Below are 25,142 nucleotides of genomic sequence, written 5' to 3'. Positions count from 1 at the left end.
CTTTGCAAGGGAACCTGGACCCCTCAAGCCCCAAAGACAGCTCATAGCAAGGAAAGTAATTTCAGAGAAGTAGGGGGCTTTGGTTGTTTAATTGATTCCTCTTCTGCAGGCACTCAGCTCTCTCACACACACCCATATGCTACCCACCACCGACACCCACCATCTCCGAAGGAACCAACGTCCGTTCAGAAAACAAACTCTGACACACAGTCCAAAAGAAAATAACAAAACAAAAAAACCCCCAAACTTTACTTGCATTTAGCCATTAATAAATAATTTACAGTATGTACACGCGGTGACACTCCACACAGGTCGCAGACGCGGGACACAGTGAGGGGCCCCCACTTCCAAGCAGAACGTGATCAAACAACCAAAATAAAGTGCTTCACTTTTTACTTCCAACATAGGTACCATCTAAAAACCAGCAGGGAGGGGCCGAGGCCACACTCCCGTCGACCGCCCGCCCAGCCCGCGGCTTGGCAGGGCTTCCGAGGGGACCTCTTGGAGTGGGAGGCGGGGACCAGTCCGCAGCCTCCTGGGCCAGTGTATGAGAGGTCCCCGGGGTCAGCAGAAGGCGGCCGGCGGGGGGACAGTGATGGGGGGTGCAGGGCTTGCGGAAGGGGGCCCTCGGGGGCACGGCCACGCCTTTGGGGGCGGAGCCCAGCCCGCGGCGGCCTCTGGGGGTCTCTGAAACAGCAGCGGAGGCGGGAGTGGTCTGGGGTCCTCGGATGGACAGCCTGGCTGACGTATAGTGGGGAAGTCTCCGTGTGGCCGCGGGGCTTAAGAGGAAGTCCGAGCCAGAGGGGACCCTGCCACCGATGCTAAGCGTTGAGATATCTTCCCGCTCCTCGCCCCGGAAGGCAGATGTGTGGGTGGGCAGGGTGGGGAGCAGGGCTCTGGGGGTGGGGGCAAGCGAGGAGAAAGCAGAGGATGAGGGCAGGCCAGCTAGCCCTCTCCGCTGGGTCCCCGGTCCACAGCCTGCAGCCCCAGATTCCCTGCCCACTGGATCTTACCACCTGCTGGGGAGGACCAGACAATTTAAAAACAAAGGTTCGACTTCCTAAGGACGGTAGACGGGAAGGGGGACGGAAGGACAGGTGGTGGGAGTAAGGGGCCAGAGCAGGTCATTGCTCAGAGCGCAGGGGGCCTGGTCACGGGGGCCTGAACCCGTGCCCAGTTGGGGGGCGCCTGGTGGTCTCTGCTGGGCTCACAGGGAGGCCACGGGCAGGAAGGCATGGGGAGGGTGCAACGTTTTGGCCAAAGGATTCCCCCAGTTTTCTACAGACGCCAAGCAGCGCCCTGGGGCGTGTCCTAAAGGCCCAGCAGGAAGGGATGCCCTGCTCGGGGGTCCAGCCTGGGCCCGCCCCCGCCCCCGCCCCCGCCCCCGCCTCCGTGTGTGCGAGTGTGTAGTGTGTGTGCGTGCGTGGGCGCAGGCGGCCCCGGGGGGCACGTGTGCAGCAGTCAGCCGGGCCTCTCTCAGTGCATCGCAGGGGTGGGAGCAGCTTGACATGCTGCCCCGTCCAGGGTCTCTGGCGTGGGGTGGGGGCTTCGCGTGGGGGCTGGGGCTCTGATCTGCACATTCACACGGTGGGGCGCGCGGAGACGGGGGCGGGGGGGGGCAGCTTGTTCTCTGCACAGCTGGAGGTGACACACGTCACAGCACCCATCGCCACCACCCCCAGTAGCCGGTCCCCCGGGGGGGCAGAGAGGGGACATCCTATGCCCCCAGCCCTCGCCAGCAGGCAGCCCAAGGCGGCGGGGACGTAACTGTCCCCCGTGGGGCCCACGGGGCCAGCAGGAAGCCACCAGACCCCGTGCAGTGAGGGGCCGCCCCCGCGGTCTGTCCTAGGCGGCCCCCAGGAGCGCGGGGAGCAAGGCCAGGAGCAGGAGGGTGCCGAGGAGGGGCCAGGGGGCCGGGGGTGGCCCAGGGGCGGCCCCCGCCCGGCCTGGCGGCTCCCGAGTCCTCGCGTACAGGTGCAGCTTGTCCTTGTTGGAGTGAAGCATCTTGACGTCCTCCAGGGCGTAGTAGGCGGCCAGTGTGAAGTTCACGTCCCCCGTGGTGAGCAGGTCGAAGACGCAGGCCTGGTAGTACAGGTCCTCCACGGGCAGCTTCTCTTTGCACTTGGCCACGGCCGTCTCGTAAGGGAAGGTGTCCGGGGCTGGGGGCGCAGGGCTGGCGGCCGGCGGCTGGGGGGCACCAGGGCCCTCGGCCGCGCCGGCTCGGAAGGCCTGGAAGTCGATCTGCTGGTTGAGGGGGCAGCCCCGCAGGCAGAGGTAGAGGCCCTGGCTGTCGCGGTCCTCCACGGCGTTGACCACCTCTTCGGGCATGCGCACGGCGAACGTCAGGTAGCGCCCCACCTGGCGCACCACGATGGTGGTGCCGATGTACTTGGCCTGGATCTCCACGTGCTGGCCCGACACCTTCTCGGTGATTTTCAGGCTGTTGGCCCCGTGCTTCTCCCCACCGTTCTTGGAGCCGTCTGCGAAGGCGGCCGGCAGCTCGTCCATCTCAGCCTGGTACACCTTCTGGTCCACACACTCCTGGAAGTTCTTGAAGATGATGGTGAGCTGTGGGCCAGAAGGTACAGAGACAGAGAGGCGTGAGATGGTGCTGGTGACTGCAGGGGGACGAGGCCCAGCCCTGGACTCATCATGACGCTCTGCACGGAGCACACAGAAGGCCGGAGGCCCCAGGACGCTCTGGACTGTCCCTTCCCTGTTTTGGTCCCTGTTCGGTGAGACCTGTGCTATTATGCATTTAATATTTTTCTTTAAGACAATTTGCTTAATTTTTTTATTATTTATAAAGGGAACTTTAGAAACTACTTTTCTAAATAGAAAAGCAGCTCATTTACTATATGCAGAGGAGAATCATAAAACGACAAGCAGGGCTAATTAAAAATAAAAGGTCTTTATCCACTATGGTAGGTTGAATAACAGCCTCTAAGATACCATGCCCTAAACCTTGGAACCTGTTAAAATTCCAATACTTTGGCCACGTGATGGGAACAGCTGACACACTGGAAAAGATCCTGATGCTGGGGAAGACTGAAGGCAGGAGAAGGGGGCGACAGAGGATGAGATGGTTGGATGGCATCACCGATGCAACAGACATGAACTTGGGCAAACTCCAGGAGACAGGAAGGGACAGGAAGGCCTGGTGCGCTGCAGTCCATGGGTTCGCAAAGAGTTGGCGACTGGACCACAACAGCAATGGCAGATGGGATTTTACAGGTGGGATTAGGTTAAGGACACTGAGATGGAGAAATGATCCTGATGGACCCTAAGCGTAATCACACGTGTCCTTGTAAGACAGAGGCAGGAAATCTGACCGTAGAAGAGAAGGCAGTATTTCTACGGAGGCAGAGACTCAAGGGACCTGGCCCCAAGTTGAAGGATGCCGGCAACCAGCAGAGGCCTGGAAGAAGCAATGAACGGACTCTCCCCAGAGCCCCCAGAAGGACTGGCCTGGCCAACACATTGAGCTTTTTTTCTTTTCTTTAATTTAGGCTATTTTATTTATTTATTTAGGCTGAGCCAGCTCTCAGTTCTGGCATGTGGGATCTAGTTCCCTGATCAGGGATCGAACCTGTGCCCTCTGCATTATGAGCACAGAGTCCGAGAAGTCCCCATCTTGAGCTTTTTAAAGACTCGTTTCAGACTTTTCGCCTTCAGGAGTATAAGGGGCTCAATTTCTGTCTGAATCACTTAGTTTGTGGTACTTGTCACAGCAGTGACAGGAAACTGATACAGTCCACAACCAAAGGACGGTGAGCCCCGGGCTGAACAACACAGCAGCTAGAACAAAGGAGACTGCTGTGCACAGAAAGAACAAGCAGGCGAGGTCCACGAGGCAGAGGCCAGCAGAGGCCACGGTGGCGGGGCTGGCCCGAGGGGTATCCCAGCCCGGCCTTGGCGAGCAGAAGGAAGCGGTGGGGGAGGGAGGTGCTGGTCAGCAGAAGGGAGACGGGTGCTCCCTGCAGAAAGGGCAGCTCTGGCCAGGGGAGCAGGGAGGCCCATTTCTGCTGAGCCTGCAGCCGGGGCAGGGGCTGCGCTGAGCTGCTGGAGAAGCAGAAGCAGCAGAAGGCCAAGAAGCTCCATCAGGAACTCTCCTCCTAAGAACACAAACACAGGCTCACTCGCTGCATTTATTACTAACACGCCCGTATGGTGCTGCAGGGGAGGGGACAATACCCCCGATTTACAGATGAGGACGTTTCGGTTCAGAAAGTAAAGTGACTGGCCCCAAGGTCACACAGCCAGCAGGAGGCAGAGCTGGGACTGGGCTCTTGGTTTGCAGCCGCCGGACATTTCTGGCCAAAACAGTCATAGTGTGGGCGGCCTGGGAGAAGGACAAGAGACAAGCAGCCCACGGAGTGACCTGTCTCCCCATCATCAAGGGTGAGACGCGTGGCTATGCTTTCCTTCCTGATGTAACTAGGAAGACTGTGGGGGGCAGAGACATGAGTGAAGCTGGAAGCCCCCCATGCCTGTTCCTGTTGCCAGGGGCATGCTGTTTTACCACTGGTGGCTCTGGGTGCCTTGACAGCCATGGCACCACCTGGACCAAGGGCAGCTGGAACCTGGACTCGCAGCCTGAAGCCAGGCAGGGAGGAGGGGTGATGGGGGTAAGACGGTGCCCAGGCCTTGTGGGTCCCTGGCTAAAAGCCCACCCCCAACCTCTGCAGGGCCCCTGGGCCCTCATTCTCAGGCCTTGCCCTGTCACCCCCACTAAGCCTGGAGAAGAAGAGCCTCACCAGCTGGGGCACCCTGCCTCCTCGTGATGTCTGCAGGCCCAAGGGGCTTCGGCAAAGGGCAGGGCACTGCTGACGCTGCATGAGGTTGGCCTTGGCGGAATTCTCTGCCTGGGCCCCGGGGGCGGCGTGGTGGCTGAAGGCCATGATGGTGGTCTGTACCCCTCTCCCTGCCCAGGGCAATGTAGCAACGCACCAGAGGAGTGTCTGGCCTAAGGGTGAGCGTGCAACGGAGCAAGGGCCCAGACCTGCTGGACACCAAAGAGAAAACCCAGAGCGGCGGCAACGGGGCAGCGAGGGCAGGAGGGTCGGGGAGGGGCAGCCAGGACCGCAGGTGTGTGGTGGGCACAGGCTGGGGCCCGTCTGCCTGCAGTTCTGGGGGGGGCCAGGGGCACAGCCTGGAGCCCGAGGGGAGCTGGCCCCAGCTGGGGGCCTTGGGAGCAGGGGCTGAGAGCCCCAAGGACTGGAGGGGGAAGACTAGCAGCTACAGAAGGTTCTGGGCTGAGCAAACCAACAGGGCAGAAAGAGCGAGAGCCCACGGAGGCGTCCCCGGCTGCGTTTTGCCACTGTTCTGCAGGTCCCCTCACGTAGTGTAAAGCCCAGGGGTGACCAGCGGCGGATGAGGGCCCTCGGGGGGAACACAGACAAGACCCCGGCCCTTCTCACCCTGTTCCTGAGAAATGTGAGGATGTCTGAGAGAGGCTGACTACAGTATGACTTTGGGGGAACTCCAGGCCCCTGGGCCTTCCTGCATCCCTGCCTCCATCAGAAATGGTAAAAATTAGGGACTTCCCTGGTGGCCCAGTGGCTATCACTTCACACTCCCAACGCAGAGGGGGCCCAGATTCGATTCCTGGTCAGGGAATGAGATCCCCCATGCGGCAACAAAGATCAAATATCCCACGTGCAAAGACAAAGATCCAGTGCAGCCAAACCAATAAATGAATATAAAAAAAGAAACATTAAAAAACCGCCTCTTGTGACTGCATGGCTGTAAAGACTAATATAGTCCAGGCTGGCTCACACTGGTTTTCTCCTTCGGGCTCTAAAAGGAAGGCAAGCCTTTTCATGGGCCCTAGCCATCTAGGGGCGGAGGCGCTGGGGCTGCGGGGCCGGCGGATGACGAGGAGGGTGGGAACTGGAAGCACCGTGTGAAGGGGGCGCACCGTGTGGTCCTCACAGGACGCAAGCAGGGGCTGGTGCTCGGAAGCTGAGGCTGGAGGCGCTGCCCGAGCCACAGAGGGCGACATCAGGCGGTGGGGGTGGGGGGCCCGCGTGCCTAGCTCCCTGGGCCCGGGGGTTCCGTCTCCTCATCTCCCCCGGGAGGTCATAGCTGGTCTGGGGAGGCGGTCCTCTGGTTCACTTAGGGATGTCCAGGAGGGCTGCAGCCCCACCACTGTGCCCAGGCCCTGCGCCTCGGGCAAGCCCACGGCGCGGCCACTCCCCCACCACCCAGACCTGCACGGGGACCCACCTCTGGCTGCCTCACCTCCATCCAAGGCTTTCACCCCATGCGGAGGCCGCCTGCCTGCGGGGGGCGGTGGAGGGGAGCAGCCAGGGTGGTCTGGGCAGTGGGTGGTCCTGCCCCGGGGGTGGGAGGGGGCGTGGGCCGCGGGGCCCGGGGGTCCATTCCCGGTGCGGTGCGCAGGGCCACACAGACACACGGAGGCCGCGGGCGGGAGCGGGCCAGCCTTCCCGCTGCCATCGGCCTCCCTGGAACAGGAAAGGCTGGTTTCACTCTCCCCACCGTCGCTCGCGGAGACAGTCTGCTGGAAGGCTGACAGGCTGCTCGCCTCCTCTTGGCACCGGGGCCTGGGACTCAACCACAAGTAACAGCATGAAGGGGGCCTGTCGAAAGCGGGGCGGCCGGCTGCCAACACGGCCACGGGCGCGGCTGCCGCTCCCACAGCGCACGCCCCGCTCCCTGGGGGCCCGCGCCCCCCCACCACCGGGCGGCGGGCGGAGCCCCGTGTCATCAAGCGACCTGTGGGGCTAGACCTGGGGCTGGGGGCTGTGTCCACACGCGGGAGGAGGCAGTCCACGACCCCGGTCCTCACGGGCCCACACTGCGGGGGCGGGGCGTGATGTCACGGGCCAAGCGGGTGACAGATGCTGGGAATGCGGGTGCTCCGGGGAGCCTGCACGGGGCGGGGGCACGGAGACCCGAGTTCCTCTCCTCCCTGAGGCTCAAAGTGGGGTGCCCCCAGCACGGCAGGAAAGAAAAAAGCAGCGCAGGCGGGTGGGCAGGAACGGGAGGCAGGCCCCAAGGGAATAGGAAGCTGAACTGTCAGCCTGGGCTGGAAAACTCAAGATCCGGACTCTCCACGAGAACGGGGCAGGGGCGGGCCGAGCAGGGCTGAGCAGCTCCTGGGTGAGGTACCGTGGCTGGGGAGTGCGTGCGTGCTAGGGCACTTCAGTCGTGTCCAACTCCACGAGACCCCACGGGCTGTGGCCTTCCAGGCTCCTCTGTCCATGGGGATTTTCCAGGCAAGAACACTGGAGTGGGTCTTCCTGGCCCAGGGATCGAACCCACGTCTCCTATGACTCCTGCTTGGGCAGGCGGATACCTTACCACTAGCACCACCTGGGAACTGGGGATCGTGATGCCGGGGCTCCACTACCTTGGGGATAAGCCCGTACTCCGCCTGCTTCGGGGGTAAGCTCAGGGCCAGGACAGGCAGGAGGCCTTCCCCAGGGCTCCGGGTGGAGCCACCTGACGCCCCGACCCCGAGACCCTCAGCATCCCGCTGCCCCAGCCCCCCGTCTCGAGCACCCTCAGGGCTGATCTCGCCGTCCACCATTAACCCAGGGGCTGCTGGGCGCGAGGCGTCGCAGAACACAGAGGCTGGCACAAAAGAGCTGTCTGGCCGATGTTTTCTGAATCGGCGGAGAAACAAACACACCTGAGGACTGAAGGCCCACAGGAGAACAGGCCGAGGCAGGCCGAGAGCGCTGGAAAGCAGCCACTGGTGTCTCTCGCCTGGGCACACCTGGCCCTGCGGCCCGGGAGGGGCTTGGCCACAGACTGGGAGCCTGTGGCCGTTCAGCCTCCAGCAGCGCTCGCGCTGCCTTCTGGCTGACAGGGAGATCAGAGAGGGTGCTGCTCAAGTGCTTCTCCCGCCAGGAAGACAGAGGTGACCCTGGGTCATGGCAGAAAGGGGCTGCCTTCATTAGGGGGCTCTGCGGCAGAGTGCCAGGCCCATCTGGAGGCTCCACGCTGCAAGAGGAAGGGAGGTGCTCCCGAGTCTGCTTAGGCAGCTCTGCCGACCACAGTGCCCAGCAGTAAGCTGGCCACAGAGCGAGCATCTGAAGCGTGTGGGCCAGATGAATGAATGAATGGAACGCAAGAAGGAATGAATGAAGGAATGAACCGCCGCTGAGCTAAGGGTCCTACCGAGTGTCCACAGAGAGCCCAGGGTGGCATCGAGGCGTTCTACAGCCAGGCACCTCGCCCTGGCCTGTAGGACTCCCTGATACATGATCTAAAGGCTCTTTCTCTACCTCATCCCCCGCAGTCTAAGGTGCCAGCAGCCCCGCCTTGCTGGTCACTGAGCACAACCCCGCCCAGGTCTGTTATCACCCCTGATCCCCACGCCACGCTGGGTCAGGTCCCCCGAGGCCCAGAGCCCTCTCACACCCTCAGGAGCCTCCCTCTGCTCCCTGCCAGGACGGGACGGGGAGGCGGGGTCCCCCTCCACGGCATGTTTGCTGCTGGATTTAGAAGCCACAGCCTCAGGCTCCCGACACTCATTTATCTTGGCTCCTGGGAGAAAGGCGGGTAGGGGAAGGGGCCGCAGAGAGCAGCCGGGACCTTGCCTCGGGGCCCCCCTTGGTCTGCAGAGGGCTGGGCGTGGGGAAGAGGTGAGGCCACCCACCAGGCTTCATGGCCCCGGGGCCAGAGGCTTGTAAGAGCACCCACGGGGGCCGTGGCCAGCTTGTTTTCTACCCAGCAGCTGGTCCCCGGAGAGATCCCTGTGGGCAGGCGGGGGCCACCGGCGCAGAGGGAGGTGGCAGGAATTTTCCTGGCGGCCAGGTCACCTTGGTGTCTTACCCCGGGGTGTGGAGGGATGAGAAGAAACAGAAACACCCTTGTGGGCCAGCCTGGCGCTGCTCCACACACTGCCCTGCAACGTGCTCTTCTTGGCAAAACAGACCCACTGCCAGATCGGAAGCCCTGGGGACTCTGAGGGCCATGCCCTGGGGAGGCAGAGGTGTCCGTGTCGCCTGGGCTCCGATCACCCTGGGCCTCCTGGACTTGAGACCATGTCCTCTGGCTAAGTCTGAGTGTGAGATCATGGGAGACCCTCCCTGCAAACGGGGGGAGAGTCTGGAGGGGACTGGAATGTCCCATGGCCTGGGACCCGGCCACATCGGGGCTGCCTCTGGGTGGGGCTCTGAGAGCAGCACTCGGGTCTTGCCACCCAAACACTGAAGCCTCCCTGGATCAGAAGACGACTGGCTTTCGGCGGCCTCGGGGGCTTCCAGGTGGGAACCGCCTCTCCTGACAGCGAGAACCTGCGGGGCTCTGGAGTCCCCTGGCCCGGGTGAAATCCTAGCGCGGTTTCCAGCCGAACGCGCTTGGGTGGGGAGGCCGCTTTCCCTCTTGAAGCCTCAGTTCTGGATGTGTCAAATGGAGGTCCCCCGTCTGGGGAGGCTGCCTGGGTGGCCCCTGGGGTGCCCAGTGGGCTGATGCCTAATCCTCACTTGTTCCCTCTTCCCGATGCCCCTGGCAGCACGCTGCAGCCCCGTCCTCCAGCCAGCATCTTTAATGCCCTTCATGCCCCAGAATCACTGGGAGCTTTAAACAACACATCTGATCCCCACCCAGATATCTGGTGTCAGACTGGCTTGGGGGCTCCAGAACCACTATCCTCTAAAGTCTGCTTAGTTTGTAAACGTGCAGCCGCAATGGGAATCCCTGGGTAGGGCCGTCACCTCCAGGAGGCTGTCAGGCCCACTTGTCTGGGGTGGGGTTTGACCCCTATTGGACAGAAAGTGCAGTGATGACGACGGCAGAAACATACCTGCATAGAGGCTCCTCTTTATCAGGATTTGACACTGGGCTTCTACCAAAATACAGTTTGAGGCAAGAGAAGAATACTCCAAAAGTTTGAAACTGAATGCTCTGGGAGTGTTTCTAAATTTTCCGGATTATTAACCGCAGGGAAAAAATCTATCTTACATCTATACCCAATGTGCATGCACATGAACAACAGAAGCTAAATTTCCTAAATGTTTACTCTCCCACTGACAAAGCATTCACAAACTGCCTTTAAGGCAGGCTGCTGCTGCCAAGTTGCTTCAGTCGTGTCCGACTCTATGCGGCCCCATAGACTGGACTATGCAGCCCACCAGGCTCCCCAGTCCCTGGGATTCTCCAGGCAAGAACACTGGAATGGGTTGCCATTCCCTTCTCCATAAGGCAGGCTAGGTTTTGCTATCTTGTTCTACTCTGCCCACCCACCCCCCTCCCCCAACAACTCTATGCCTATGTGCTAGCTTGTGACCCTAGAGTGTTGCTTTCAAAGACCCCCCTAGTGGATGGTGGCTGGCAGTTAAAGAAACATCCCACTCTAGGCAAAGGGCAAAGGTGGTTCCAGGGTGTTTTGTTGTTTAGCCACTAAACTGTTTCTGACTCTTTGTGACCCCATGAACTGTAACTCGCCAGGCTCCTCTATCCATGAAATTCTCCAGGCAAGAATACTGGAGTGGGTAGCCATTTCCTTCTCCAGGGTATCTGCCCAACCCAGGGATCGATCCCATGTCTCCTGCATTGGCTGGTGGATTCTTGACCACTGGGCCACCAGGGAAGCCCTCCAGGGTGGTTTGCTGTGCTGTGCTGTGCTCTGCTTAGCTGCTCAGTTGTGTCTGACTCTTTGTGACCCCATGGACCGTAGCTCGCCAGGCTCCTCTGTCCATGTGATTTTCCAAGCAAGAATACTGGAGTGGGTTGCCATGCCCTCCTCCAGGGGATCTTCCCAACCCAGGGATCGAAGGAAAGGTCTCCAGCATTCCAGGCAGATTCTTTACTGTCTGAGCCACCAGGGAAGGCCAAGAATACTGGAATGGGTAGCTTATCCCTTCTCCAGGGGATCACCCAGGAATCAAACTCGGGTCTCCTGCATTGTAGGCAGATTCTTTACCAGCTGAGCTACCAGAAAATTCCTGCCTAAATATTCAGCTCGTTGACTGACAATAAGAAAATGTTGGGTGCAGGAGGTGTCAGGCTCTGGTGGGGGAAAATCTGGGCCCTCCTGATCCTAGGACCTGGTGCTGTGACACCCCGCCCCCCCACGCCCCGGCCCCCCAGCTTCCCCCATACCTTGCTGGTGGCAGTGGCCGCCGAGCCGGGCAGCACCGGTGTGTTGGTGACCTGCACATTCAGGTAATTATTGTCGATGAGCGGCCAGGCGCCCTGCACCTTGCAGGTCTGGAAACGGTCTGTGAAAGTCCGGAGGTGCGGGTCCCCGAAGAGGCCGCAGTGCGTGTAGTTGGGGGCAGCCGCGCGGTTGTGGAAGCTTTTCTCGTAGTGGCAGATCTCCGGGCTGTCCGAGCGCTCCTGGCTGTCCCCGGGCGGCGGCAGCGTGCGCAGGTGTGGCTGCGACGTGGGGCCATCCTTGGAGCAGCTGTGCTGGCTCATGAGGTCCTCGATGCCATGGACCGCCGAGTGGTAGGCCAGGTCCCCCCGGCAGGTGCGCGCGGTCCGCCGCGTGCACAGGGCGTAGGTGCGCAGTGCCGCGCAGAACTCGGGGGCGTCGTCCGCGGCCGGCGCGTGGCTGCCCGCCGTGGCGCTCCAGAACTCAGAGTTGCACTTGAGGATTTTGCACGAGGAGGAGGCTGCAGGGACGGGAAGAGGGGGTTGTCTTCAGGTTGGAAATGGTGAGCCCGGGCCTCCGGAACCCCCGCAACAGGCCAGGGCGGCAGGCACGTGCAAGGGAGGAAGGCGGCCTCTTCCCAGGTCCCGCAGGTGGTAGGTGGTCCAGTGTAAGGTCGGCCCTGCCTACCTTCCTTAGCGACCCTGGGTGGCCAGCCCTCCGCAGGCTTAAAGGGTTGGGGGAGCATGCCCCTATTTTCCCTATTCCAGCCCAGCCCCCCAAGCTTTCCGCCCACCCTGTGCCTTTGACACATTCACACCAACAGCAACCTGGCAGGGAATGAAGCCCCACTATTCAGTATGTGTTCTGATCTCTGCCGCTGTGTAACCTTGCACGAATCACTTAGCTTCTCTGTGCCTCAGTGGGTGCTCAGTCCTGTCCGACTTTTTGTGACCCCAAGGACTCTACAGCCCACCAGGCTCTTCTGTCCATGGGATTTCCTCGGCAAGAATACTGGAGTGGGTAGCCATTCTCTTCTCCAGGAGATCTTCCCCACTGAGCCACTTGGGAAGGCTGCCTGCCTCATTGTATCTATCTAGAATGTGGGGTAATAACAGTATCTACCCTATAAGGTTGCTCAAGTGCTAAAGGACTTAGCCCTGCATGGTGCACAGAGCAGAGACTCAATGAATGTTGGCCACTGTGATTATTCTACTAGCCCTGGTTCCCCGGCTTCCTCCACAGACTAAGGGCAGCTTCCCCCTCAGTTCTGTAGCTCCGCACACCATTATCCTGCTCTGGGAAGCAACTAAGAGTGATAACCTTGGACGTGCTCCAGTTCATGCTTTTTTCCCCCAAGGTCACTCACAAGCTCTGAGACCTTCGTGACAATTTTATTGTTGTCACTAAGCTGTACCTGACTCTTTGCAATGCCATGGACGGTAGCCCGCCAGGCCCCTCGTCCATGGACTTTTCCAGCAAGAAGACTGGAGTGGGTTGTCGTCTCCTCCTCCAGGGGATCTTCCCCACCCAGGGATTGAACCTGCAGCTCTGACATTGGCAGGCGGAGTCTTTACCACCGCTCCACCTCATGCCTGAGAACTGTGACTTTAACACACCTGAATCTTGCACCCCCCACACACGGACGCTGCCCTTCCCACCCAGCCTCCTGGGTTCTTCTGTAGAGCTCATGGAGACTACACGTGGCAGCAGGAGGGAAGCCTCTACATTGACTTCCGGGGCTATGGGGCCAGCAGACCAGCTAGGAGGCCCAGCGTTTGGCGTTGCAGCCCAGTCAGCAGAGGAGAGGGGGGGCTCTGGCTCCAGCCACACCTGCCTGGGCCGCTAATCTGGCTCTTAACCTTGGAAAAGTCTATTTACTGTCTTATACTGGCTACCTGATGTGAAGACCCGACTCATTGGAAAAGACCCTGATCCTAGGAAAGATTGAGCTGAGGAAGAGAAGGGGGCGACAGAGGATGAGATGGTTGGATGGCATCACTGACTTGACGGACATGAGTCTGAACAAACTCCAGGAGATGAAGCCTGGCATGCTGCAGTCTATGGGGTCACAAAGAGTTGGACATGACTGAACCACTCAACAACTGGCTTTTTACCTATACAATCAAGTGGGGATTAAAAGCAGGGACAGAAGTCCACGGGGGCAGGCTTCCAAAAGCACTGTATAGGCTGCCGCCCAGCCCCATACCTGGACAACCTATTTTGAGGCGCTCGCTCACCTCTGCAGGAGCAGACACCATGCTCCTGGAGCAGATGTGGCCTGCCTAAGTCACACAGCTGGGAAACAAGATCCTCGTCCTAAAATCCAGGCTTTTCCTCTAACGTGACCTGTGTTTGTCACACTGCTGGTAAACAAGGCCATTTCAGGTGGTATCTGGGTGAGCAGTCTTCTTTCAACTTGAGAAGTTACATATTTACTTAAATATGTATTGGGAAAAATAAAATAGATTTGACAGGAGAGCTACAGATTTCCCATTTTAAGTTGAAGAAGCGTGCCGACCAAAAGAAGCGGACCTGGTAAACGATAGGTGGTGAGGGCCGTGAACAGCTGCCGGCCAGGGAGACCCCCGTGTGGCTGCCCTCTCTGAAAGACATGTTCCTGGCCCAGGGCTCCTTTAAAAGGCGTCTAGAAGGGATGTCCCTGGTGGTGCAGTGGATAAGAATCCTCCTGCCAGCGCAGGGACACGGGTTTGATCCCTGGTCCAGGAAGATTCCACATGCAACTAAGAGTGTGCGCCCCATCTACTGAGCCTGCGTGCTCCAGACCTGTGCTCTGCAACAAGAGGAGCCACTGCAATGCGAAGCCCGTGTACCGCCAGCAAGAGAGTAGCCCCTGCTCTCCGCAACTACAGAAGCCAGTGCAAACAAGGAAGACCCAGGACAGTCATCAATTAAAAAAAAAAAAAGGTTGTGAGAAGATTCTCCGGGCCTGCCATCTTCATGATTCTCCAACCTGTGGAAGAGGCCCAAGGGCCCAACCTCCCTGTGGGCTGCAGATGCTACCAGGGCCTGCGTGGGAGACGGTAAAGGAGACTCTCGAGGCGGAGGGCTGGGTGTGGAGGGGATTGTGCAGAACAAGCCACGTGGAGGAACACAGGTCAGAGGAACTGGCTGATGCAGCCCCCAACCCTCCACCTCTGGTCTGCGCGATGTTCACTCCGGTAGCCTCAGTAATTCTGAAGCAGGTGAGCTGCCCTGCCCTGCTGCCTTCTCAGAATTCTGGAAAAGGCATCTCAGAGGAAACCATTCCGGCAGGACTGAGCCTCGAGTTGCATGGTGGCTGCTGTGGCTCCGTCTGCTGCCCACCAGCCCTGGGCCCCCCTCTGGCCCTTACCATGCTCAAAGGACATGAAAGACAGTGCCTGTCCCTTTACAGCCAGACTGCTGCAGCACACGCAGGCCTGCGTTGGCCTCAGCTCTCCTACAGAGCTCAGCTGGGGTGGCAGAGACAGAAGTCCCAGTCAACTGACTGTGTCCCAGGCTTGGTGGCTTGGGCCCCGCAGGTCCCACGTCATTCAAGGTCCCAGGCAGCCCTGTGGGCAGGCACTACAGCACCCCATCTCCTAGAGGAGCAGAGCCAGGCTCAGGGAGGCTGGCTTTCTTGCCTGAGGTTCCACTGTGAGGAAGAAGCAGGAATTGAATTTGGCCCTTTAGGTAAAGAACCCTCCTCCCAATGCAGCAGACACAAGCGACGTGGGTTCGATCCCTGGTTTGGGAAGATCCCCCAGAGGAGGGCATGGGAACCCACTCCAGTGCTCTTGCCTGGAGAATCCCATGGACAGAAGAGCCTGGGGGGCTACAGTCCACGGGGTCATACAGAGTTGGACCCGACTGAGCGCGCACAGTCGCAGACCTGAAGGGCCTAAGGGTCCTGAGGGCCTGGGCCCTCAGCAGCGCCAAGGCTTCAGATAAACTTGGTGCTTTCCTGATTCCCCCCAGCGGCCGCTGGGTGGTTCTCGGGCACACTCCCCCTCCGTGGGCTTCAGGGTGACTGCGCCTGCGGTGCTGAGAGGCCCCCACCCACCAGGAGGCCCACGTGCTCTGTGGCATTGCATCCACACTCGGGTTCCCAGGGTCTGTTTCTCAGGGTGCAGCCAGCAGCAGGCAGGGACTTGAAGGCTGGGGTCAGGAAGGTGCCTAGGGCAGGGCCCGCCTGCACTCAGATGGTGTGGGACATGTCGGGGGGCACTCCTCACTCCCATCATGTGTGGCTCCATCCCCCCCAAATGTGCAGTAGTGGGGGGCTGTCCTGCTATCTCCACAGCCTTGAAAACCAGGCTCAGAGCCGTGTCTCAGAGCTCTCTGGTGTGTCTGGAACCCATGACTGAAATCCCCCTTAAGGTGCCCCCACAAAGGGAGTCCCTCAGATGCTCGGGGATCTGCTCAGAGAGCGCTCCTCAGATGTCCCTGTGCCCACCAGGGGGCTCTGACCCCACTGGCCCCCTGGTCCTGAAATCTGCATTTCCGCCAGGCCCTCTGGGGCCAGAGCGGGTTCTTTTCTTGTCAACAGTCACAGCCTCAGAGGGGCCATTACTCCCCACCCCTTCCACCGCCACATGCACAGGTCTGAGGTGTGCGCTGGGAACTTGGTTTGGGCTGGGGGGCAGCAAGGAGCAAGCCCAGCAGGGAGCCCAGTTGCCAACGCAGAGTGGCCACGGCAGGCAGCTCTCATATGCTCATCCCTGCTCATCCGGGTGCCTTCAGCCACGGGGAGCGATGGGGATTGGGGGGGATGGCAGCCCTGCCCGCCCCCCAGGTGGCAGCAGAGGGTGCTCTCCTGCCCTCCCTGCGCCCAGGGTCCAGGGCCCTGCTCTCCGCCTCCATCTGGGTAGGGTGGTGGTGGTGGGGCTGAGCTCGAAGCTCTCAAGTTTCTGGAGAACGTTTGCGATGCTGTCACCTGGGACTGGGGCAAAAGTGGAGAAATCTGAAGGAGACGCTGCTCGTGCGCGGTGCTGGGCAGGGGTCTGGCCTGAGGTCCCGCTCTGTCCCCTCCTAGCACTTGTGGGGAGGGGCTTGGCCTGTTTCCACATCTGTGAAGTGGGGGCAGCACCAGCCTCAGAGCCTGCTGGAGACTGACGAGGTGGATGGGCAGTGCCTGGGACGAGTGGGCACTACCTAGATCAGAGTCCCTGCCAACAGTCTTGGAGGGGGACACATACAATCCCCGTGGGGTCAGAGGCTAAAGATCATGCGGCAGGGCTGGAAGGGGCCTGGAAGAAAGCCAGCACCTTCCCTGCTTCCTCCCCGGGAACCCAAGGATCACCCACAGCCTCCACTCCACTGCCTCCTGCTCAGGTCAGGGCCCTGGCTGGCCCTGGAACCTGGTCTTCCACCCTGACTCAGATCAGAGTCTGGGCAGCTCTTCCTGGGTCCACTCACACCCAAAGGCCCAGCCCCACCTGGATCAAGCCAGGACCGTGATGCCTTGGCCACACATCCCCGATGTCCTGGGTCTCCTCGGGCCTTGCACATCTTCCTGGTATCTAAGAGGAAGCCCAGGCGCTCTCATGGTAATGGACATGCAAGAGGCCACTGCGTAATGAGAGCGGGGGCCAGAGGTGGGGGACCCGTTCCCCTCTGCCCTCTCTCCAGGAGGTCGTGCAGCTCTTCCCAGCCCGGCTGCTGTCATTTCCTGGGGCTGGGGTTCCCAGGGAAGGGCGTTAGGGATGCCAGAGCTGGACAGTCCCCAAGGGTGGGGAGCCGAGGGGGCCCTGACCCCCATGGGGCCATCCTGCCGCCCTGTGTCCACTTCTGTAAATCACAGGCGGAAGCTCCCCCCACCGCCACCTCCCAGGTCAGAGACTTGGTGTAATCTGGCCCAGCATCAATAGGAAAAGTTCTGCATGGGCCGTCACCTGCCAGAGAGAGCCCAAAGCGGCTGATTTTTATGTGCTGTATCTTTAAAAAAAAGTCAAAACCACCTGAATTCCAGGCAGTAAACCCTAGCCTTTTCTGATGTGAGTGTTCAAGGAAGGAAGGAAGGCAAGTCTGAGAGTTTGAAACATCTTACTGTGAGTGGGAGGAGGAGGTGAGCTTTTCTGAGTGAGGCCGGCCTGGCTCCTGCAGACCTTGTTACGCGGCCAGGAGGCAGCCGAAGAGTGCAGAGCCAGGGCCTCAAAGTTCTCCTGAGCTCCTGTTTCCATCTCAGATGCTGCCATGTCTGTCCTAGGGCGGGGGCGGCTCTCAGGGAGCCCGTGCTAACCTTGGGTACCTGGAGCTCCATCTCAGGCACCCAGGAAAAGGCTAAGACCGTGCACAGACTTCTCGGAAGCCTAGGACACCTGATTTGTTTTTGACTCAAGCCTCTTGGGACTTAGGACTTCGGGGATTAGCTACTAAGAAACAAACAGAGGAGAATCCAGAGCCTGCAAAGACACTGGCCAGCCCAGGTCACCACTAGGAAACCCCTGAAATTCCCTCCGGTGCCCCATGATGCTGGACACTTGGCTCAAAAGGTGGGGCGCAGGCTGGGGCTGTTATGGGACCAAATGACTGAACGAAACTGCCCGCCCTGGCCAGGGAAGATAGTAGCCACCTGCATGAGTTATCTTAACAACAGGAGGTCCTGGTAAGGAACAAGGAACTAAGAAGCTACCACCAACTGGAAGAATGCAGGAAAGGTCAAAGGGAGACAGGAGATACCAGTCCGTATGTCCTACCAGCCTCCCAGAATCCTTGTTGGAATCCATCCTTCTCGATGCATGTACCACCAGGAAGGACGCGGAGTCAGAATGAGGGGCCAGAGACAACCAGGAAACCAACCCCATCCCGGGAAAACCTGGGGCTGCCAGCCACGTGGCAGCAGTTCTGGGCTCCCTCATCCTCCTGCTCTCCACCTTTCCCAATAAAGTCTCTCGCTTCATCAGCATGTGTGTCTCCTTGGACAACTCATTTGTAAATGTTAGACAAGAGCCCACGCTCAGCCCTGGAGGAGGGTCCCCTTGCCACAGCAGGACTTGGGGACCCCGGGGATCCATTCGCTCCCGATTTGTGCAGTGAGGCTCAGGGCTTCTGTTTCTCCGTGCAACTGGCTTCGTCGAGATCACTGTAACTACGGATTGCTTGGTGGGCAAACTCCAGGTCAGCTTCCTAGTGTGCAGCATGGAATTTTAAAACCCCGGGCCTGAGAGCAGCCACAGGTCAACAGTTTGCACCTCCAGCCAGCCCCCGCGGCAGGAAAGCCCCCTGCCCGGCGGCAGTCCGGCCTCAAGGGCCACCGGACCTCTGCTGGGCCGGGCCAGCCCCTCCTGCTCTTGACAGCTCCAGCTGTGGACCCCAGGTCTGCCGCTCGAGGGAGATGGGTGGGGGCTCTGGTTCTTCTCTAGAGCCACAGGGAAAGGGCTCAATGGTAACCCTGCAGATACTGGAGATGGCCCCTTGGCTTTCCTGGGCCGCCTTCTTTGGGCCTCACAGAACTGTGTCAACCATCTACGGCTGAGTTGGGGTGCCACCTCGTGCCCACAGATCCCCTGAGAACCCTCTGACTCCCGCACTCGTCACTCAAAGCACCTGTACCCCCTCCCCTGGTACCCCACCTCTGTAATCTTTCACTTTGTGGGGAGGTGGGATCCAGCCTGGTGGTTAAAAAAAAAAAATCTGCCTGCAATGCAGGAGATGTGGGTTTGATCCCTGGGTTGGGAAGATCCCCTGGAGGAGGGCATCGAAACCCACTCCAGTATTCCTGCGTGGAGAATCCCATGGACAGAGGAGCCTGGAGGGCTACAGTCCATGGGGTCGCAAAGTCGAGCTCAACTGAAGCAACTGAGCATGCACACACGGGCTCCAGACTACCTTCCTCGAGGTCTGAGACACAGCAGCGAGAGAAATCACAGCCACACGGCTTGCCTGACTTAATTCTTTTCCTTTAAATAGCAACCCAGAGCCTCTTGGAACAGAAAGGCGGGGGGCAGGGGGCGGGGTCCCGGGATCTGGGAGCAGCAGCTGTACAGACCCAGGCAGGATGGAGATATTTATGCACCGCCATGGCATTAGCTGCTTTCGGAGACCTCCTTTGAACTGTTAATCAAGCCCAATCTTTCAGAATAATAGCCTGATTATTACCGCCTTGTTTGCATAACAAAAAAGCCCAATAAAACTCTCTTCGCCGAGTGCCGAGGGGTGCGAAGGCCCGGCCCCGAGAAAGGAGTCTTAGGAATGTGGAGCCGCTCCTGCGCCTGAACCCGAGAATAAAGACAATGCAATTTGCCACAGAGAAAAGCCCAACAGACCAATAAATTACCCTCGTGCAAAGGGATTAGATCAGGTTTCACTGGCGGTGTAGGAGGGGTGGGGTGAGCCAGGAAAGAGAAAAAACCTGCCTCTTCTTAAAGGAGTAAGGCGTCTTAGAAGGCAAGCCCGCCCATCACGTTGGGTCTGCCCAGCTCTGTGGTCTGCAGGGTAACTGCCTGGGTTCGTATACTAGCTTAAGGTTCTGGACTCAGTCCGCTGCGTGCAGGCAAGGTGCTTCCTGCCATTCCTGGAACAAGCTCAGGTGGAGTCGGCTACAAAAACCACCGGGATGCTGGGGAGAAGGTTCACGTGTACAGAGATTGAAGGATGGGGGCACAGATAGTACCGGGAAGCAGCCGTTCCACGGGGTCTGGAAGGGCAGTGGGATTCGCCAGGTGATGTGGGGCAGAGGTACATAAGTCCAAGGGGCTCCGAAGCAGCTGGCACGGGTCGGAAGGCGAAATTCCGGATGGTGAGAGTGCGCTGGGAGTTTGGAGCCAGACACGGAAGCCCTGAGTGAAAGCCGGGGATGAAGCGAATGTGGTTCACTTCAAACTGCTTTGCTCGGCTCCGGTGCAAACCGTGTCCCCATTCACCCAGCTCCCAGTTGCCCGATTCCACCACAAGGCGGCGCTACACGAGGCCCAGCCAAGTTGACCCGGTCATCACAACCCAGCCTTGCCTCTTCTTCCCCTCCAGCTGCTGCTGTTCCAGTACCCAGCTCAGCCGTGCAGCAGCAGCCCTCCTCACAGCCCCGGGCCCCCAAGGTCCTCTTCAGTCCGCTCAGTCGCAGGAGTGGAAGTCCCCTCCTGCAACGCTGTGTCTGCCTCCGTGGTCCCTCGTGGCCTTGCCCCTCCTCCCCTGCCCATCTAGACACAATCCACTGTAACAGCTCCCCCCTGTGGCAACACCCTGTGTGGCTTCTGTTTCCCTGACTGCACCCTGATAAGACAGCCCAAGGATTTCAGGTCGGATCCCGCTCAAAGCGGGAAGCCCACCAAGTAATTTTCAGTAAGCACGTGGCACGATGAGAAGGCTATTTTAGGGAGTGGCCTAAACTAAGAGAGGGTGGCTTTAATTAGGGTAGGAGAAGGCAGAGCAGAGGGAGAACAGCTTCAAGGAGAAAGTGGAAGGGGTGAGAGCCCCCCCGCCCCTGCCCCGGGGCAGCAGTGATGCTGAGGCTCGTCTCTTAGCAACGAGTTGGGATGCGGATCCCCAAGGAGGTGGGAGATCTGCTCCCATTCTCTGGGAGCACCAGAAGCACCGCACTGTGGCACCAAGCAGGCGCAGCGGGCCACTCCCCACCCTCTCCTGTTCTCCAGCACCGAGGCTGGGAGGGGACAGGGGACGGATACAGTGCCAGAATTTGGCAAGCTCTGGCTGGGCAGTGTTCCGCAGTCTCCTAGCTTGAGAGGTGCCTGGGGCTGCCAGGCTTGTTGCTCCATCGTCCTGGCGTAAACACGCAGGTGTTTGGCGTCAGACACCAAAGAGGCACACACCCAGGTAAGGGACTGGCTTTTCACCAGGTGCAGAGGACCCTGCCTTACTTAACCCACAAGCAGCCAGAATGATCCCCTTTCCTCAAAGGTATTCCTCCCAGCTCAGCCTGAGAACGGTCCAAGGAACTGCCCTTGCCCGGGACTCCAGCGTGCCTCTTGGCCCCCCTGAGAGCACTGGGGACTTCCTCTGGGGACCGGCTGACCTGAGAAAGATGAAGGCAGGGGGAAGCCTCTCAGAGCATCTGTACTGGCTGACGGAAGGCAGGAGGGGATGTGTGCCCTTGTGCTAAGTCCCTTCAGTCGTGTCTGACTCTGCGACCCCGGGGACTGCAGCCCGCCAGGCTCCTCTGCCCCTGGGATTTTTCCGGCAAGAATACTGGAGTGGGTTGCCACTTCCTCCTCTGGCGGTGGCGGGGGGGGGGGGGGGTGGGGGGGGTGGGGGAGGGGGTGTGGGGGGGAGGGTGTCTTCCCAGCTCCTGTGTCTCCTGCATTGCGGGTGAACTCTTTACTGGCTGAGCCATAGGGGAGCTGGGGGTTAACTAACTCACTGCTAAGTGTGGGCAGAGGTGGCTGAATGCCACTTGCCGAGCTGGGCAGGCGGCACTGCCCCCTCGTCACACCCAGCCAGGCTTCTCTGTCCCAGCTTCCACACACGCCAAGTCGCTGCAGGAAACCACGCCGAGTGCCAAGGAAAAGGGCACACCTCAGCTTTCCCAACTGGACACCCTCCCCACCCCCCAGCTCCCCCTGGAGCCACACGCAGCCGGATCTGCAGCCAAGAGGGCCACGGTGGGCCTGTCAGCAGGGCTTCTCTGGGTCAGAAGGGCCCACAGCAGGCAGGAGCCGGGTGTGGGATCCCATGCCAAGACCACCCTGCCAGGAGGGCAGAGAGCTGAGCAAGCCTGGGTTCCACAGGGAGGATGGTTTGGGGGCAAAAGTGTCACTTTTCAGGTATAAATGAAGCTTGCGGGTGAGCAGTTTGGGCTTCCTGCTTTGAGGCACACTCCCTTTTCCTGAGTCTAGGTAGCTGCTGCTATGCTCAGTCACGTCAGACTCTTTGTGACCCCATGGACCATAGCCCGCTAGGTTCCCCTGTCCATGGGATTCTCCAGGCAAGAATACTGGAGTGGGTTGCCATGCCCTCCTCCAGGGGATCTTCCTGATCCAGGGATTGAACCCACGCCTCTTGAGCAAGTCTAGGTAAGGCTGACTTCAGAGATGAGAATTTTCCATTCTGGTCCTGCCTCCAGGAGCCCTGCGCTCCTCTGCTCAGCTGTCCCGGGTCAAAATCCACGTGAAGTGGCTTTGCTCCCCCACCTCCCTCCGCAGGCAGGCCCTTCTTCCACCTTCCTAGAGCAATGGGAGGACACCGGCCCGGCTGGTGCACACACGTGTGTGAGCCTGTGTTCCTGGAACATTCCTTAGCACGGGGAGCAATAATGGCTCCTTTCTGCAGGGACCTGGGCGCAGAGGGATCACTTTAATAGGCGTTTCGGTATTCCGACTGCCCGGGCGAAATGGTGCATGAAATGAATAAATAAGCAAAAACCCCAAAGACATAAATCTGACTTGGGAAAATTTGCACCATGAGAGCTCTGCCAAAGTGGCATCTGCTTTGAAATGCTAAGTCGGGGATGGACAGGGAGCGGAGAGGGTCTCTGGGAAGAGGCAAGAACGTGACAGCCGTGGGAAAGTGTGGTCATTCTTCATTCTGCTATCCAATCATATCTCCAAAGTTTCTTATTTTTCCCCTCTCATCATAAAGCCTTGTATGCTACACAGCTCAGAGTCTGAAATGCTACAGAGCACGTTCAATGAGGGTGTTTATCCAAAATCTGGCGTGTGGAAAAGCACAGAGGTCTGAGTTCTCCTCTTGGCTCTGCCGCTGACTCAGCTGTGTGATGTTGGGAACCTCTCTGACCCTCTGTCTCCTCATCGACACAGTGCGAATGATGATGCTCGGGGGGAGGGGTGCCCATCTCATGAGGTGACACATTTCAAACATTTAGCAGAATACCTTGGATGCTCTGGTCACTGGATAAATGGGAGAGCTTTAAAAATTGTTGTCTGGGGGGATTTCCCCAGTGGTCCAGTGGTTAAGGCTCTGCCTTGCCATGCAGAGGATGAAGGTTCGATCCCTGGTCAGGGAACTAAGTTCCCGCATGCCTTGGGGCAACTAAGCCTGTGTGCCACAACTGCTAAGCTCAAGGGCCACGACTAAGGCTGACGCAGCCAAATAAATAAATAAATATTTTCAACGTTGTTTTTCACAAGAACCTGTCGTACAGCACATGGAACTCTGCTCAATGCTATGTGGTAGCCTGGGTGGGAGGGGGTTTTGGGGGAGAATGGATACATGTATATGTACGGCTGAGTCCCTTCGCAGTTCACTTGAAACCGTCACAACATTGTTAATAGGCTCTACTCCAATACAAAATAATAAATTTTTAAAAAATTGTTGTTTTCCTTCAAATGATCATATTGTTTAGAATATAACAGTACCATGTCTCAAAGGCTATTCATGAGTGTTAACTAGTGATGGCGCCTGTGGGAGGTTGGAATTTTGGTTATTTCCATTTTCTTATGTATCCTTTTCTATCTTTAGGTTTAAAAATGAGTACTGTCTTTATAAACAGAAAAACATCTTTTGGAAAGAATGATTGAGATATCTGGACAACCCCCCTCCCCAAATCTGCGATCTCGGTCCATGGAGCAAAAAAACAAAGAGAAACACAAAGAAACGCAACGGTCCTGTAATTTCCGGGATTGTGCCAGGCGTGTTTGGGGTGCATCTCAGAGAAAAGTGCACGCAGGAACAGGAAATGGGGTTCCTGCCCTTATAAACAGATCCAGTGATTTAGAAGAAGATTAAAAACCCAAGACTCGGGAAGCAACCAGGACACGAGGAAGACAGGTATTAGCAGCCCAGGTGGCCGGTCCTCAGGTCATCGGAGGGACGGCGCTGGGCCCCGCCAGGTGGCACTGACCTTGGGCTTTGCCAGTGGGCGTTCCCTTTCCAAACCAGGCATGGCATGAGCAAGACCTAGCGGCTGCCCACCCATAAGGTGGGTGGGTGGTGGCAGGTACGGAGACCAGCAGGGACCTGGAGCCCAGGGGCATGCCAGAGGCCATGGGAATGAGGCTGGAGAGGAGTGTGGAACTGGATGTCAGCGGGCTCTCCCTTCTGGGAGCTCGGGAGAGGGTCATGCAGAGCCCTGAGCTCCTGAGCAACTTGGACAGTGGGGCGGGGGCAGGGGTCACCCCAGAGGCAGGTCCTGGGGTGGCTCAGCTGCTCGAGGCAGATGCCAGCGGAGACAGGCAGGACAGGGCGCAGGAAGGAGGCCCAGCGCCAGGCAAATGGACAGAAGGAGAGGCCCTTTACACCCAGGACTGAACTGTCTGCGGCGGCAGGATTAACAGACACAGGCCAAACCCTGGTCCCAGGACACGGAGAGTCCAGGGAGACCGACCATCCTGGGGTACCCAGGACTGAGGGGGCTTCTAAAGACACGGGACTCCCAACTTTAAGACTAGAAATTCCTGGCTCCACTGGAATGAGTTAGTTGCCCTAAAGAAACAGTGCCCTCAATTTCAGGCAGGCTGAATGCAGCCAGGCATTGAAACAGTATGACGCCCCAACCCCTCAACCAAACATAAAACCTGGATCCTCTAACAAGGGCCGGGCACATTGCACCCAAGAAGGACACGTTAGCAGGAACCGTATGACCTCCAACACAGAAAGTGGTCCCCATGCGATTCCCTCACCTCCACAGAGACCTAGACCCAACTGCCCCATCTCACAGAGTGTCCTTATCTGAGCCTGTTGATCGTCTCTGCCCAGTTCTCCTTTGGCACTGGGGTGACTGCTAGCAATTCCTCCAAGCTTGCAGCAGTTTCCCTTCCTAAACCTGACGACCAGAGATCCTCTCCTTATGCCCCAGCTCATCCTCAGGGCCAAAGGGTCAACCATCCACAGGACTTTACATCCCACCCTCCCTGGGAGCCAGGGCTCAGCCCTGCAGATCCCTTGGCGTGTCATGCACCAGCCTGCAGGCTGGCTCTACTGCCACCTGGCTCTGGCAATGGGACTCATTTCAGTCTCTCCCTCTGGGACACAAAGTCCTCCTGGGAGGACAACGATGTGATAAGCAGGTTGACTTGCTTGCACATTTTTGAATGGCAGCTCTCAGATAAACGTTCTCAACTCTAGAATGGCATGGATGTCCTTGGATACTACACAGGGCCTGGGTCTTTGCAAGCCTTAGTTTCCCCATGAGGATTAATTTCTAAAACAACTGCAGTTTAAAAGGAAAGGGAAAGACAGG

General features: G+C 58.8%; 1 protein-coding gene across 1 annotated transcript in view; it reads right to left on the bottom strand.

Annotated features, from left to right (window-relative positions):
* Nucleotides 1-217: 217 nt before the first annotated feature.
* The window catches only part of RGMA (repulsive guidance molecule BMP co-receptor a), a 49,810-nt gene continuing 24,885 nt past the window's right edge, over nt 218-25,142 (bottom strand). The window contains exons 3-4 of the mRNA XM_019983726.2: nt 11,077-11,591; nt 218-2,568 (exon numbers count right to left, since the gene is read on the bottom strand). Of these exons, the coding sequence (XP_019839285.2) occupies nt 1,846-2,568; nt 11,077-11,591 (1,238 nt within the window). The 3' untranslated portion in view covers nt 218-1,845. The remainder of the gene's footprint in view (nt 2,569-11,076; nt 11,592-25,142) is intronic.

This window comes from Bos indicus, chromosome 21 (assembly GCF_029378745.1).
Source record: "Bos indicus isolate NIAB-ARS_2022 breed Sahiwal x Tharparkar chromosome 21, NIAB-ARS_B.indTharparkar_mat_pri_1.0, whole genome shotgun sequence".
Lineage (NCBI taxonomy): Eukaryota > Metazoa > Chordata > Mammalia > Artiodactyla > Bovidae > Bos > Bos indicus.
Note: the sequence above shows the minus strand (reverse complement) of the source record. Positions and strands in the feature narration are given on the sequence as shown.